The following is a 15,077-nucleotide window of genomic DNA, read 5'->3' on the forward strand; positions in this document are numbered from 1 at the left end:
CTCACACAGCGGGCACTTGGGCAACAAGAGGGATTGTGGGCCCATGGGGCAGACGTCCCGGGAAGCTGGACGTGAGCTCCCTGCAGGGAGAGACGAGAGGGGAGTGGGTGCCCACCCGACAGGCCTCAGACCCCGGGACCAGCGACCCACAGACCCCAGCGCAGAGGCACGGGAGCCAGGGGAGTAGGCATGCTCAGCGCCCCAGCGGGTTTGATAAGCTCCCCGCGGGCGGGAGGTGCAGGGCAGTTCAGCCCGCGTGTTTGCGTTGCTTCCGCCTCTCAGTGAAACTCAGCGAGGGAGCACATATTTCAGGAATTCCCACGCGCGCTGGAAGGGGCACGCGTCCCCCCGAACAGGCTCCTGAACGGCGGCCCCGACACGGGCTCAGCACAGGTGATGGACAGCCCAGGTGGCCAGGGGCTTGCAGAGAAGGGAAGCCAGGCCCCCCGAAGCACACCGCTAGCAGTCACCCTGGACAGCCTCTGAATGGCCGGGATCAGACCCGGGCTCTGGTCCCCGTCCTCACCCGGCGTGGCCTGCCTCCTCTACATGCCCACGGCTCCAGCCCATTCACGCCACACCCTGTATCACCGGCCACCACCTGACTGGATGGCAGACACGTGCAGGGGTGCCCTGCCCTCAAGGCTGAGCCTGGTCTCCTGAATGCATCCCCCATGCTGTGGCAGGATCTGCCACCACCCCTGGTGCCCGCGGCCCCGGCACTGTCCCCCTGACCACCCGTCGGCCTCAGAGGCTCTGCGGGTAGCCGGGAGGGGCACAGTGGGCGGAGGGGCAGCCAACAGCCCCCAGGAGCCAGCCAGCTGCCTGGCTGCAGCCTCTCCTCCTAGGCTACCCAGCTCTGGCGTGAGCACGAGGGAACACGCAGGACTGGGTGTGCAAGGGGGTGCCAGGCCAATTGAACCTGAGGCTCATGGAGAAGCCGGGGAGGCCGTCATGTCCGGAAGGAGCCTCAAGAGGCCCGTGCGAGCGGGTGCAGGGGTGAGGCTGGGGTGTGAGGCTCTGTCCGTCCGTCCAGCGGGGGCTGCAGAGCCCTGAGGGGGTGAGCCGTCTGGGTGCTTGTGGACACTGGGACCCCTCAAGGAGAAGCAGGCGTGCAGGTGACCAGCAACGGTCCCCAGGAAGGTAACCCCCGCCCCACCAAGCGGGCAGTGGACAGCTGACCCATGAAGGTGTCCCAGGCGGGAAGGGAGCCGGGCAGGCACGGATGGACAGGGGTGGGTAAGGCCTGTGGGGAGAGGAGGGGCTCCGCGGGCCCATCACGGTGCGGGGAGCAGCAGGTGAGACAGGGGCCCGGGCAGATGCCCTCTCAGGCCCAGGGAGCGGAAGACCGCCATCGGGGTAGCCCAGGGCGGCCCAGCTCCCATCCAGGCCGGTCAGTCAGCCCAGGGCCAGCCCGCAGCCCACAGCCCTCCCCAGCGTGTATCGGTCGCTCACTCGCATCCGACTCTTTGTGACTGCGTGGACTGTGGCCCGCCAGGCTTCTCCGCCCGCGGGGTTTCCAGTCAAGAGCGCTGGAGCGGGTGGCCATTTCCTCCTCCGAGCCCTCCCCTAGGCGCGGCGTCATCGGCACAGCCCGACCCAGGAGTCGACCAGCTCTCTCCTGAAGGTGCCGGGCCGCAGGGGCGGGGGAAGCATTTGCTTCCGGGTCTGCAGGCGGGTGTGGGTCGTTCTTGTTTTTCTTTTCAGTGTGTTTTTGTTGTGACAAAAAGGTAGCAGAAAGCTGGCTGTCTCCTTGCGCCGCCCATGAGCGCGGGTGTCGGAAGGCGAGGCCACAAGTCACTCCTACTCCCCTTCCCCAAGACCAGCCCCCAAGCCTGCCCACAGCAGCGCCCTCGGGCAGCCCTCTGAGTGGATGAACACAGCCGGGCCCTGCTCCTGGGGCCTCCCCCTGGCTGGACACCCCTCAGAAAACCAGGGCTGGTAGTCCCCCGTGGTCTCTGGGCAGTGGCCTGCATGTCACGGGAGGTCCCCCATGCTGCACAGAGACGGGAGGGTTGAGGCCCATCTCCCACGGTGCACGGGTCCGGGGCCACTCGGGGCGACCCCGAGAGGCTGGCAGGCAGTGCCCCTGAGCCTGAACCTCCCACAAGTACCCCAATCCCGCAGTGCGTCACCCACAGCCTTAAGCGTGGACGGAGGGCCGGGCTGGCCGGAGGCACCGACTCAGAGCGGAGGGTCAGCTGTTCCGGCTCGTGCCCAAGCCTGTGCCCCAGTGTCCAGGACTCGGCTGCATTTTGGTGCCACAGCAGGGTTCTCAGGGCAGCTTCTGTCCAGCACCTGCAGGGGACACAGCCCCAGAGGCCGCAGACCGGGTTCAGCGGAGTCCCAGCCGCCAGGGGAGCCACTCCTGCCGTGAGCAGTCCCCGGCCATCCCGCACTCGCCTGCCTGGGGTGGGAGGAGGCCCGAGACCCGGGGCCCAGGGTCACGGAGGAGCCCAGCCAGTCAGATCCTGGCCGATCACAGCAGAGCCAGCCTGGAGGCCGCGAGGGTGGGACAGGGACGCCCGCCCTCCCCAGGGCTGCTGTGACTCTCCTTCAGAGGACACATCAGGGCTGCGCGTCATATCCACAGCTGGCACGCCCCCACCAGCTGCACGGCTGCCCAGGGCCTGAAGTGGCCTGAGCACAGGGGAGTCAGCGCTTCGCTGAGAGTTTGAGGTCCCATCCTCTCGGGACGGGTCTAGGTCAAGGGTGGTAAATGCTGGGGCCCCCGGGGCCAGGCAAGGCCAGCCAGCTCTGCCTCTGCTTCCCTGCCCCTCGTGGTTCCCGTCCACTCATGGGCCCAGCGAGGCTGGGGCTCTGCACTGTCCCTGGGGAGTCTGTGGGCGACCTGTCGCCACAGACGCAGTGTGAGCCGAGGAGAATGCAGTGAGGCCCCTGCTTCCACGGGGGAACAGCGCACAGGGCCAGGGTGGCCGCGGGCTGGGCCGGGGGAGGTAGCCAAGGCCACAGCACGGCCCTCAGTGCCCGGGGACTCCCTCCAAGTGCCCGGGGGAGGTGCTGGGTCCGCGTGTGCGAGTCAGGACAGCTGTGGTCCTCCCCGACCCCACGCTGCCCCCGGCGCATCCCACAGGGCCCACATGCTGAGCACCTCCACAACACCCTCCACTCGGTCCGGAGCGTTCCTTGGGGGCAGTGCCCAGGCCCTGGGCTGAGCCCCACCTGAGGGCCCTGCTGGTCCACTGATGGCCCCGGGTTAAAGCCACAGCATGGACGCCAGGCAGGGAAGCCCTGGGTGGTGCCCACGGGGCCCTTGTGAGCCCTGAGGGGATGGCCACTGGAGCCAGAGAGGTGTCTCCAAAGAGAGGACGCTGGGGGGGCGAGGACCGCAGACCTCTGCATGCTCTGCTCCACCACGAGGCTTCAAGTGGGCAGAACAGGCCGGGGTGGGCGTCAGGCGGGGCGGGGCACGGGCAGGAACAACCCCAGCCACCCAGGCTCACCAGCTGGGCTCATTTCTGACCGTGAAGTCTGGTCTGGACTCGTCCGAGTAGTCTGCACAGACGGTCACACCCACCTCTGCAGCCCCCGTCCTCCCCCTGCCTGAGCACCCCATGTTGAGCCCCCAGGTAGGAACCCTCCCCGGAGGGCAGGGTCACGCCCTCCAAGCCCCCGAGCCCCCTCCCTGGGGGCAGAAGCAGGCCTGAGCCCCTGCTCCTGGCCTCACCCATCACCACTCCTGACGGGTCAGCTGCTGCCCGTGCTCGTGTGGCCCCGGGAAGGTGCGGGGGAGGGAGCGGTGGACCGCCCATGGCAAGTGGGACACGCACGACCCCGGGGCAGGTCCCCCGAAGGGCTCCAGGGGACCAGCCTCCAGAAGACACACCCAGGGCTCCCCGGTCCCCCTGCAGGCTCAGTCTGCCCACTCGTTACAGGCCTCACACCACTGAACTCTAGTCCCTTTGCAAAGGCTTGGAATATGCCATGGTTTACGATCCTCACTCAGGAGGGACTGGCGGTCTGCACGCCTTCCCCACCTGCTGTGTGGCCCCCAAGCAACTGCCCAGCGGAGGGCTAGGGCCCTTCCCTGCATGGGTGGGGGTCTGGGGGAGAGGCCAGCCCCTCCCCCATGTGGTCACTCAGGTAGACAGCGTCACCCAGGGCGTCTCCAGGTCTCCAGGGAATCGACTACCGGACAACAGCGTTCCTTGGTCCCCATGGCAACAGAGCCGCCCTCCTGTTTCCAGGGAAACCAAGCCCTCTGCGTCCTGGTTGCTGCAGCAACGCCTATGGGTTCAGTCAGCCACACTGTCCTGCCAACTCAGAGGGGCAGCTGGGCGTCCAGGACAGAGAAGCCAGGTGCTGCCGGGGTGTAGGGCCGGTACACAAACGCAGGTCCCGGCCCGGCCAGGGTCCAGGAGGAGAGTCTCGGGCCGCAGAGCCCCTGCTTTCTCTTGGGTCCTGTGCACCAGCCCGTGATGAGTTCTGCCTCCAGTGAGCCAGGCAACGGGGACTCCGCCGAGCGGTCCCGGCTGGGGCTGGACGCCGTGATCAAGGTCAGTGCTGTGGCCGCCCTCCAGCACCCTCCTGGGCACAGGGGCTGAAGGCCCCTTGGGAGGCAAGGGACCCTGCACAGAAGGGCCACACCTCCCCAGCTGCAAGGGGTACTTTCCACGTGCTCACGTGGTCAGCGCAGACATAGAGTGAGTGCGTGCCCAGATACACACACACACACAGGAACACACACGCACACATACACGAGCGTACACACAGCTGCACACACAGACACAAGCACACACAGGTGTACACACACACACGAGCACACACAGGTGCACACACAGACACGAGCACACACAGAGACACAAGCACACACACACACACACAGGAACACACAGACACACACACACGAGCACACACGCAGGTGCACACACAGACACATGAGCACACACACAGGCGCACACACAGACACACGAGCACACACACAGACACAGGCACACATACACACAGGAACACACGGACACACACACACGAGCACACACGCAGGTGCACACACACACGAGCACACACACAGGCGCACACACAGACACACAAGCACACACGCAGGCGCACATACAGACACACGAGCACACACACAGGTGCACACACGTGCAGACTCCAATAGGACAGAGCCTGGGGAGAGTCTGAACTGGAGGCTGGGGACCTGAGCCTAGCCCCAGCCCCCCGATCTGTGCTGTATGAACTCGGGCAGCCAGCCCCCTTCTCTGCGCCCCGGGCCAGCTGCCTGCACACTGGGGGTGGGGGAGATGGAGGACCCTCCCACCCCAACAGTCTGGCTCACTGCTGCCTTGGTGGCAAAGTGTGGGAGTCAGCGGGCCTTCCTGGAGAGCTGTGGGCCCAGCTGTGGGTGTGGTCTGCTCTAGGGTCTGTTCTGTGAGGCCCAGAAGTCCTGGTTCTGTCTCCCTTTATGGCCCCCACCTGGGTGACAAAAATCACAGCACCTGGGCGTCACCCCTGACGCCCCCCCTTCACTCCAGACCTGCAGCCCAGTGCCCAGCCCTGCCATCCCAGCCCCTTAAGAGCCCCGCACCCCGACCCCCGCTGTCACCTGGCTCCAGCCTCTACAGCCAGCCCGTCCCTACCCTGCCTCACCCCCGGGATCTCAGTGAACCCCTGGGAACCAGCTCACTCAGCCGTTTATTAACCCAGTGACTAGAAGCTCAGAACTATGCTGTAGGGGGTGACGGGTCCCCAGGGAAGAGTCCCGGCCCACAGCTGTGCTGATGATTAGATCACACAGTGGGGCCGTGTGTGCACACCCGGGACGGGCAGGGGCAACGGCAGGATATTTGAATCAGCTGATGCACAAGGCGAGCGCACTGGCCCTGGTGGACTGTCTGCCTGGCTCCGTGAGGCCAGTGCTCCGACGCGCTGAGAGCTGGCAACCAGGCAGGGGCGGGGTGGGGGAGGCAGGGCGGCTCACACCCCCGTTCCCCAGGCAGGCAGCCCCTCACTGGGAGGGGGAACCTATCACCCCTTGGGAGTCCAGGAAAGTAGAGCTTGAGAGCTGAAGTCGCCGTGGCTACATGCTGGTTTGAGGGAGAAACACAGGATGGTGCCCACGTCCAGCAGTGGGCAGCGGTGCGTGGCACATGAGGCTGCCCAGCTCCCTCTGCCCACGGGACGCTCTCATCTGAAAGCCGTGGGGAGCCCTGGCAGGTGTGCACAGCCCGCCCGCCAGCACCTGTCATCTGCATGGCAGTGATTGAGATCTCAGGGCAATTACTCGTGGGCGAGCAGACGGGCGGGCGGGCGCCAAAGGCACCCAGACAGGCGGCCCAGACAGATGGCAGGAGAGATGGCTCCTCCAGCCCTCTGGCTGCAGACAGAAACCGAGGGGCCCAGGCAAGGCGCCGCCTGGGGACGGGGCTCACATGCGTGGGACAAGACCTGAAGGGGCTCCCCCGCCCCCAGAGCCCCAGACACCCGCTCGCTGCAGCCAGAGCCGCTGCCCACCCCAGCTTCTCCCTGAGCCCCTTCCAGCCCCCCACCCACACTCAGAGCTGGACTCTCTGAGGGTCTGGACCAGAGCAGGTGGACAAAGCCGGCCGACGGACAGAGGAGCCCTGGGGAGGAAGATCTGTGATTCTAGACCCAATTCCGTCAGAAGTTTCAGAAAGGTTCAGACTCTTTCTTTTGCACTACGTTTTGAGTCGTGGTGTTTTCTAAGAACTTGTCCATTATATGTCAGTTTTCAAGTTTGCTGCCCGAAGTTGTTCCTAACTTCCTCTCGCTGTCGTTCTGAAGCCTGAAAGTCCGAGGCAGGGCAATCTCCCGCCCCTCGGTGCCGGGGGTTTGAGACCCAGGAGTCCCTGGGGACCCAGGACTTTGGGGTGAAGTTCAAGCGAGTCCCTGGCAGGCCCGGATGAGTAAGTCACCCCCGATCGACAGTTTTCATTGCTGATACTGCTGGCTGTGGGTGCCCTTTATGGTGTTTGTCTTCTGTTTCATTGATTTGTGTATTTATTCTTCCTTAGCTTTTCAGTTCTTTGGATTGTTGTTCTTCTCAATTTTTGAGACATGTGTTTAGCTCTTCTTTAGTGATTTAGTCTTCTTTGTTTTTTAAAAAAAATTTTACTTAAAAAACTGTAGTAAATTATATATACGTGTGTGTGCATGCTCAGTCACGTTCAACTCTTTGCGACCCCATGGACTGTAGCCCACCAGGCTCCTCTGTCCGTGGGATTTTCCAGGCAAGAATACTGGAGGGGGTTGCCATTGCCTTCTCCAGAAAAAAAAATGGTGGTAAATTATATACACACAAAGTTTACCATTTTCACCGCTTTAAAGCGCACAGTTCAATGGCATTAAGTCCACTCACATCGTGCAAGCACCACCACCAGCGTCTCCAGGAGTTTTTCATCTCCCCAGACTGAGCTCTGCTCCCATTAACACTGACTCCCCACCCACCCCCGGCCCTGGTGCCCGTCCCGTTTTCTATCACTACGGATGGCACTGCTCTAGGGCCTCATCCGGGTGCAATCAGGCAATATTTGTTGCCCTGCGTTTGGTTGACCTACTTAGTTAGTGTTGTTCTGTCACTAAGTCGTGTCCGACTCTTTGGGACCCCATGGACTGCAGCACGCCAGGCTTCCTGGTCCTTCACCAACTCCTGGAACTTGCTCAAATTCATGTTCACTGAGTCGATGATGCCATCCAACCATCTCATCCTCTGTCTTCCCCTTCTCCTCCCGCCTCCAATCTTTCCCAGCATCAGAGTCTTTTCCAATGAATTGGCTCTTTGTAGCAGGTGGCCAAAGTACTGGAGCTTCAGCTTCATCATCAGTGCTTCCAATGAATATTCAGAACTGATTTCCCTTAAGATGGACTGGTTGGATCTCCTTGCAGTCCAAGGGACTCTCAAGAGTCTTCTCTAACACCACAGTTCAAAAGCATCAATTCTTTGGCACTCAGCCTTCTTTATGGTCCAACTCTCATATCCATACATGACTATGGGAAAAACCATAGCTTTTAGACTGACCTTTATTGGAAAGTGATGTCTCTGCTTTTTAATATGTGTCTAGGTTTGTCACAACTTTCCTTCCAAGGAGCACGCGTCTTTTAATTTCATGGCTTCAGTCACTGTCTGCCGTGATTTTGGAGCCCAAGAATATAAAATCTGTCACTCTTTCCACTTTTTCCCCTTCTATTTGCCATGAAGTGATGGGACCAGATGCCATGATCTTAGTTTTTTGAATATTGAGTTTTAAGCCAGCTTTTTCACTCTCCTCTTTCACCCTCATCAAGAGGCTCTTTAGTTCCTCTTCACTTTCTGCCGTTAGAGTGGTATCATCTGCATATCTAAGGTTACTGATATTTCTCCCAGCAATCTTGATTCCAGCTTGTCCTTCATCCAGTCTGGCATTTCACATGATGTACTCTGCATAGAAGTTAAATAAGCAGGGTGACAATATACAGCCCTGACATACTCCTTTCCAAATTTAGAACCAGTCTGTTGTTCCATGTCCAGTTCTAACTGGTGCTTCTTGACCTGCATACAGGTTTCTCAGGAGGCAGGTCAGGTGGCTCCGGTATTCCCATCTCTCCAAGAATTTTCCACAGTTTGTTGTGATTCACACAATCAGAGGCTTTAGCATAGTCAGTGAAGCAGTAGATGTTCTTCTGGAATTCCCTTGCTTTTTCTATGACCCAATGGATGTTGGCAATTTGATCTTTGGTTCGTCTGCCTTTTCTAAATCCAGCTTGAATATCTGGAGGTTCTCAGTTCACATAGTGTTGAAGCCTAGCTTGACAGATTTTGAGCATTACTTTGCTGGTGTGTGAAATGAGTGCAATTGTGCGGTAGTTTGATCATTCTTTGGCATTGCCTTTGTGATTGAAATGAAAACTGACCTTTTCCAGTCCTGTGGCCATATGGTTCTCATCACCTGTATCCCATGCCCCCCCAACTCACCACCAGTGAGGTAGGAATTTCCTTGAGGGAGGGGGGAACCAAGGCTGGCAGGTGACGGTCATGGGGCTGGACCCCACATCACCGAGGCACCAAGTCTGCTCCTCCACTCTCCACAGGAGCATTTCGTAAAGCAATTCCCTGCCTGCCCACCCCTCCACTCTCTATCCAGCAATTAAATAAACTTCATTTCTAGGTAAATATATATATAGGCTTTGGAAATCATGAGGTTTCTGTAGCAACAGCTCACCTCTGACGTTAGAGCATGAAGACAGCCATGGACAGTGTGTGTGCAAATGGGTGGGGTGATTTTCCCAGAAAGTTTACTTACGAACAACTGGCAGGCCTGAATCTGGCCTGCAGATGGAGTCTGCTGAGCTCAGGATTAGCGGACGAAGGAATAAAGGGATAGTCGTGTGGGTACCGTCATACAAATGGTGGTAGACAGTTGAGCGGGTGGGTGGGCGTGGTGGACAGGCGGCCGGTTGGAAAAGTCATCATCCTCAAAGTGTGGCAGTGAGAGCAGAAGCCCCTATTCTGGAAACGCCTTTGTGATGAAAACTCACTGGATATCCTTTTCATCTCTGGTTGGCGTGTTGCGTGCACACAAAAACATACAGGCATCCTGAGTGCACAGCTCAACATCCTCCCCAGCACTTGGCATTTCCTGTCCTTTTCCTATTCAGCCATTATGGTGAACATACAGGGATATCACAGGGCTTGGCCGGTGGCTCAAGGGTAAAGAATCCACCTGCAGTGCAGAAGCCGCAGGAGACCTGGGTTCAATCCCTGGGTCAGGAAGATCCCCTGGAGGAGGGTATGGCGACCCACTCCAGTACCCTTGCCTGGAGAATCCCAAGGGCAGAGGAGCCTGGTGGGCTACAGTCCACGGGGTCACAGAGAGTCGGGCACGACCGAGCAACCGAGCACCACGCAGGCACAGGGAGAGCACATACGACTCTGGTCGCCACTGACCCAGCGACCAGTGGAGCTGAGCGCACTCCTGGTTTCCTGGCCCTGTGGGCATCGCCCTCTGCGAGGGGTCTGCTCTGCATCGTGCCCAGCTGTGCTCTGGGGCGCCTTCGCTGCTTATTATTGATCTGGGTTTGATCGCGTAATCTGGAGGCGGCCCTTTATTGAACGTGTGCGCTGCAAATGTCTCCTGCGCGCCTTTGGCCCTCCTGACGGTGCTTCTGAGCAGCAGTTCAGGCACCACCTGCCACTTTCCCCCTTAGGTTCGTGCTGCTCATGACCTATTGAAGAAACACACTGGGCCTACTCCAAGGTCACAAAGACGTTCTTCCACGCTTTCTCTTAAAGGTTTTATTGTGATACACTCACAGTTAGACACGCAATCTATCCTGAACCCATCTCTGCGTGGCGTGAGGTGGGGCCCACCATGCGTTCCCTTCTATGTGAATAGCCAGGCAACCTGGCTCCACTTTGAAAACCACACCAGCTTCCAAGGCCCCGCGTGTCATCTGTCACCACCCAGCGTGTGCACACGTCTGGGCGTGTGCATATACGCTCTTCCACGGGTCGGGTGGTCCTTACACCAACGCCACCCTACCCTCGTCACTGTGGATCCGTGACACGTCTCCACGCCTGGGAGCATAAGCTTTGTTCTTCTTCCTGATTCCCTCCATAATTTTGCCTCTCCCATAGGAATTTTCAAATCAGTCTGTTAATTTCTCCAATACCGGCTACTCACTCCGGTATTTTGGCCTGAGAAATCCCAAGGGCAGAGGAACCTGGAGGGCTACAGTCCACGTGATTGCAAAGAGTTGAACACAACTGAGTGACTAACATTTTCACATTTTTCCATATGCATTTTCGAATCAGTTTGTTAATTTCTACAAGCTAAAAACATTGCTGGAGTTTGGACTCGGATTTCATTGAATCTATAGATCAATTTGAGGGGGCTCGAGTCTTCCAATTCACAGACAGAACCCGTTCTTCCATTTATGTTTCTGCCAATTTTACTCAGTGTCATTCTCAATGGAGAGGCCTGGCACGTTTTACTACTACAATTGCTCCTGGGTGTTTGACCCGTTGGGTTGCTTACTGTTTTTAAAATGATGGTAGCTGAGAACCCAACCCTGTTCAGAGGGTCGTTCCAGCCCAAGGCATCTTCAAAGTGCTCTGTCGCTGACCTTGCAAACGGAGAGGACCCACCCTCATGCGGGTGGCCCCACCGCCCACCTCCGGAGTGCCAGTCCGTCTGGTCCACCGCCCCCGAGGGTCTTCTGTCCTCAGTAGGCACGTCACAGTCTGATGGCTGTTCTAGACACTGCAAAGTGAGTGCTGGCTCCCAGCGCCCTCCTGCGTCCTCCATTTCATTTTTGGTTTAAGATTCCAAAGTTGGGGGGGTGCTGAGGGGGAGGGGAGGAAGGGAAAGGCTCCAGGGGAAAGGAGGCGGTGCCAGCAGGGGGTCGGGGGGGCAGTGATGGGGTCTGTGTTCTGCCTCTGTCTCTGCCACAGGGTCCCCATCTGTACGAGGGGGAGACGGGTGGTCTGGGGGCTTCCCAGAGTCTGGGTGAGGGAGGGCCCATGCATGGGACAAGAGCTGGAAGGATCTGAGAGTGCCAGGGTGTGGCCAAGCCTTGTGTGGACGGCAGCCAGGGTCGCTGCACTCATCAGACGGGCCACGTCCCCCTTCCTGGCTCAGAAATGAGGATGGGGCCCCACAGTCCTCAGCAGAAGTTCAAGCCACCAGCCACCTCTCCTGTATCCCCGCATCCTCCGCCCCCCGCCCCGCACAGACACAGACTGGATGCCCACATCGCTGCCTCTGCCTCTTCCCGGACTCCTGATCAGAGTCCCATCTGGCTGGTGGACTCTTACCCTTCAAGGTCCAACTCAAATGCCACCTGCTCCAGGAAGCCTGTGTGGGCACCGTGTGCCACCTGCTCCAGGAAGCCTGTGTGGGCACCGGGACACGGGAGCAGCCAGGACCGGCCGGACGCTGGCCTCCCCAGCGTCCTGGACCCGCGTCCCTTCAGTCAGTGATTCAGACTGTGGACTTGGTTTTCAGTCATCCTGGTGCTGACCCGTGTCCGACGAGCCTGCTTACGTGCCAAGCGCTGATGGGGCTGGGGGCTGGGGGTGTGGGTGCAGAGGTGAACGAAATGCTGTCCCCCACCTTCTCAGTGCCTGGTTTCAGGCCTGGCAAGGACTGCCCCATTGTTCCTCTTGAGGACCACACTACTGACTCAGCTCCTGGGGTGGTGCCCAGGGCCCCAGAGACCAGGACCGGGCGGTCCTGAGACGCAGCATGGCGGGGCCAGGTGTTATCCCGGACACAGAGAGGCTCTTTCTCCTAAGGAAGTGCAGCCTGGCAGGTGGCCACCCGGGCACAGGGCCCTCTGTGCCGCAAGCCAAGCCACAGAAGGAGGGCAAGCCGACGTCCGGGGCTGGATTTGACTGGACGCCCCATCCTCGGGTGTGTTCTTCAGGCTGTGCCCAGCCCTGGGGTGCAGGGGGCCCCGTGGGAGTGCCCGGGGCAGAAGAGGAGGGAGGGGCAGGGGCAGAGAAGGAGAGCGGGCTGGGGTGGCCCCAGACTGTCCCTGTTCCCCTGCCGCCAAGGTGGGGAGACCCCAGGCCAGCATGCCTGCGGAGTCCTGCCTCCTGGCCGCTGCGGGGGGCGGGGGGGCGGGGCGTCCAGGGCAGGTCCTGACACCACCACTGCTGTTGTAGATGCGCGACCCTGAGCTGCCTTCTCAGGTGGAGACAACACATATAAATGTGCTGAGAACCCTGAAGGAGCGCCGCGCTTCTCGCTTCACCCTTTTGTCCACAGACAAGGGAGCCCCTCCATTCCCGCTGCTCTGGGGGTGGGGGTCCCAGCCTCCTTCCCAGAGCGGGGGCAGCCACAGCTTCTGCAGCACCCCTCGCGGCCACACGGTGGCGCTGTTGCAGCTCCGCCGCCGCTAACCCCGCCGGCAGGCCGGGCAGCCACCGTCGGACACCCTCACTCACCGGGCTCCTGCCCCCGAGACTGCCTCTGTCCGGGCTGATCCGAGGTCCCCGCCGCTCTCCCGCTCTCGCAGGGTGACCCGACGGGGCTTCTGGCCGCCCTCCCTGCCTCACCACTGGGCCCTTCTGGACCCACCTTGGCCCACCCAGGGGTCTCCCTAGCCCGGCTCTGGGTGTGCAGCAGCCTCACCGCCCCCGGAAGCGCGGGGCTCCTTTTGCAAGTCCCCCCATCTCTGTGGACCTGTGTGCCTGTGCAGACCCCCGATTCAGAGGGGGCCCTCGGGGCCCGAGGCTGGGCACCAGCAACGGGGACAGTGAGCCTGCTCTGCCTGACCTCCCTCTCTGTTCTTCAGCAGCATCTGCCTCCGAGCCCCCTCAAGTCTGTGAAAATTGGGGTCCCAGGGAAGCAACCCCCACCCTCCACGGAGCCGCAGCCCCCGGGTCCCTGGGACCCCCCTCCCCCCATTTTCAAAGCTGAGAGCACAAGGCTCACGACGGCAGGTGACGGGCCTGGGCTGGGCAGCGAGCTGGCCGGGGCACAGCAGGGACCCTGCCCATCTCTAGAGGGGAGTTCCCCTTGACCTCGGGTGGGCGGACGGGAAGCCCATGATCCTCGGGCTGGAGGCCCTCCCCGTCCATACAGCCGCACGCGGAGGGTGGCAGTGAGGAATCAAGAGGTGGCCGTCCCACTGGGTCTCCTGCTGGTGGCGTCACACGGAGGCTGTGTCCTCCCGGGGTCCTCAGAGGCAGGCTGAGCTGACGGGGAGAAGGCCCTGGGCACATGGGCAAGCTCTACGGCGGGTCTGGGGTCTTCTGGGAGGCTGAGGCCCAGCCCTGCTGTCCTCTCTGACCGCTGAGATTGCTGCCAGGGGCCTTCTGGAACTTTCCCAGTGCACTCCAGGTCACAGGAGGACAGCCTACCCCGGGGACAGACCAAAACCCGGAGGTGGCCCCCGGCCCACAGAACTGTAGGTGGAGTCGCGGGGTCTCCCGAGGGCAAGGAGGTGGCTGACCGAGGGGTCCAAGCCAAGCGCAGGCCCAGGGGCACGCCCTGGCTGGACGTCCCTCCAACTTGGGGCCCCTCCCTGCCGCCCCCGGGGTTTCTGCAGGGGTTGGGGGGAGGGGCGGGGAGGGGGAGGGGCGCTGGGGGTGGGGGAGGGGGCGGCCTGAGGGCCTCCGCGCACCCCCGCAGCGGCTCCATCTGGGCCGCGGCCCATCGCAGGCACCCGGCCGCAGCTGGAACCCATTACGCCCCCAGCTCCTCCGGGGACGCCCCGGCTAATAAGTGACCCTCTGTAACTGTTAGGAATGAGTCAAGCCTGTGCCGCGGCTCTTTCCCGTTAGCGCAGGGAGGGCGCGGGGAGGGGGGCCTCGGGCCGGGGCCTTCCTGGCCTAGGAGGAGGCTTCCTGGACGTGACCCCTCAGGGAGGACCGCGGCTCAGCGCCTGCCTGCGGCCTTGCCTTCCTGGAGGACCGGGCAGGTCTTGGTGGTCTTGGCGCCCCCTCCCTGGCTGGGCCCGGAAGGGGCTGCCCGCATCTCCTCCCCTCTCTCAGCCCAGGGAGGGTGCTTACCACACACCGGTCATGCTGAGAGGTGCAGCGAAGGTGCTGCCCAGGGGAGGCAGTGCCCACAGCAGGGGAGGGGGAGCTGCCTCCTCACCCCTGGGTCCTCACTCCGGGCTCCTCACTCCAGGGTCTCACTCCAGGCTCCTCACTCCAGGGTCCTCACTCCAGGATCTCACTCCAGGGTCCTCACTGCAGGCTCCTCACTCCAGGGTCCTCACCCCAGGCTCCTCACTCCAGGGTCCTCACTCCAGGATCTCACTCCAGGGTCCTCACTGCAGGCTCCTCACTCCAGGGTCCTCACCCCAGGCTCCTCACTCCAGGGTCCTCACTCCAGGATCTCACCCCAGGCTCCTCACTGCAGGCTCCTCACTCCAGGGTCCTCACCCCAGGCTCCTCACTCCAGGGTCCTCACTCCAGGCTCCTCACTCCAGGGTCTCACTCCAGGGTCCTCACTCCAGGGTCCTCACTCCGGGCTCCTCACTCCGGGGTCTCACTCCGGGCTCCTCACTCCGGGCTCCTCACTCCAGGGTCTCACTCTGGGGTCTCACTCCGGGGTCCTCACTCCGGGCTCCTCACTCTGGGGTCCTCACTCTGGGGTCCTCACTCC

At 61.3% G+C, this 15,077-nt stretch overlaps 1 protein-coding gene across 8 annotated transcripts in view; it reads left to right on the forward strand.

Moving 5' to 3' along the window:
* Positions 1-4,249: 4,249 nt before the first annotated feature.
* Positions 4,250-15,077, forward strand: part of CROCC2 (ciliary rootlet coiled-coil, rootletin family member 2) — a 69,243-nt gene continuing 58,415 nt past the window's right edge. For 6 of the 8 annotated variants that reach the window (XM_010803941.4, XM_010803943.4, XM_010803942.4 and 3 more), the window contains exon 1: positions 4,250-4,517. In XM_010803941.4, coding sequence (XP_010802243.1) covers positions 4,440-4,517 — 78 coding nt within the window. In that variant the 5' untranslated portion in view covers positions 4,250-4,439. The remainder of the gene's footprint in view (positions 4,518-15,077) is intronic. The other 2 variants (XM_010803938.4, XM_010803939.4) reach the window with 1 other exon arrangement.

The sequence above is a fragment of the Bos taurus genome, chromosome 3, assembly GCF_002263795.3.
Source record: "Bos taurus isolate L1 Dominette 01449 registration number 42190680 breed Hereford chromosome 3, ARS-UCD2.0, whole genome shotgun sequence".
Taxonomy (NCBI): Eukaryota; Metazoa; Chordata; class Mammalia; order Artiodactyla; family Bovidae; genus Bos; species Bos taurus.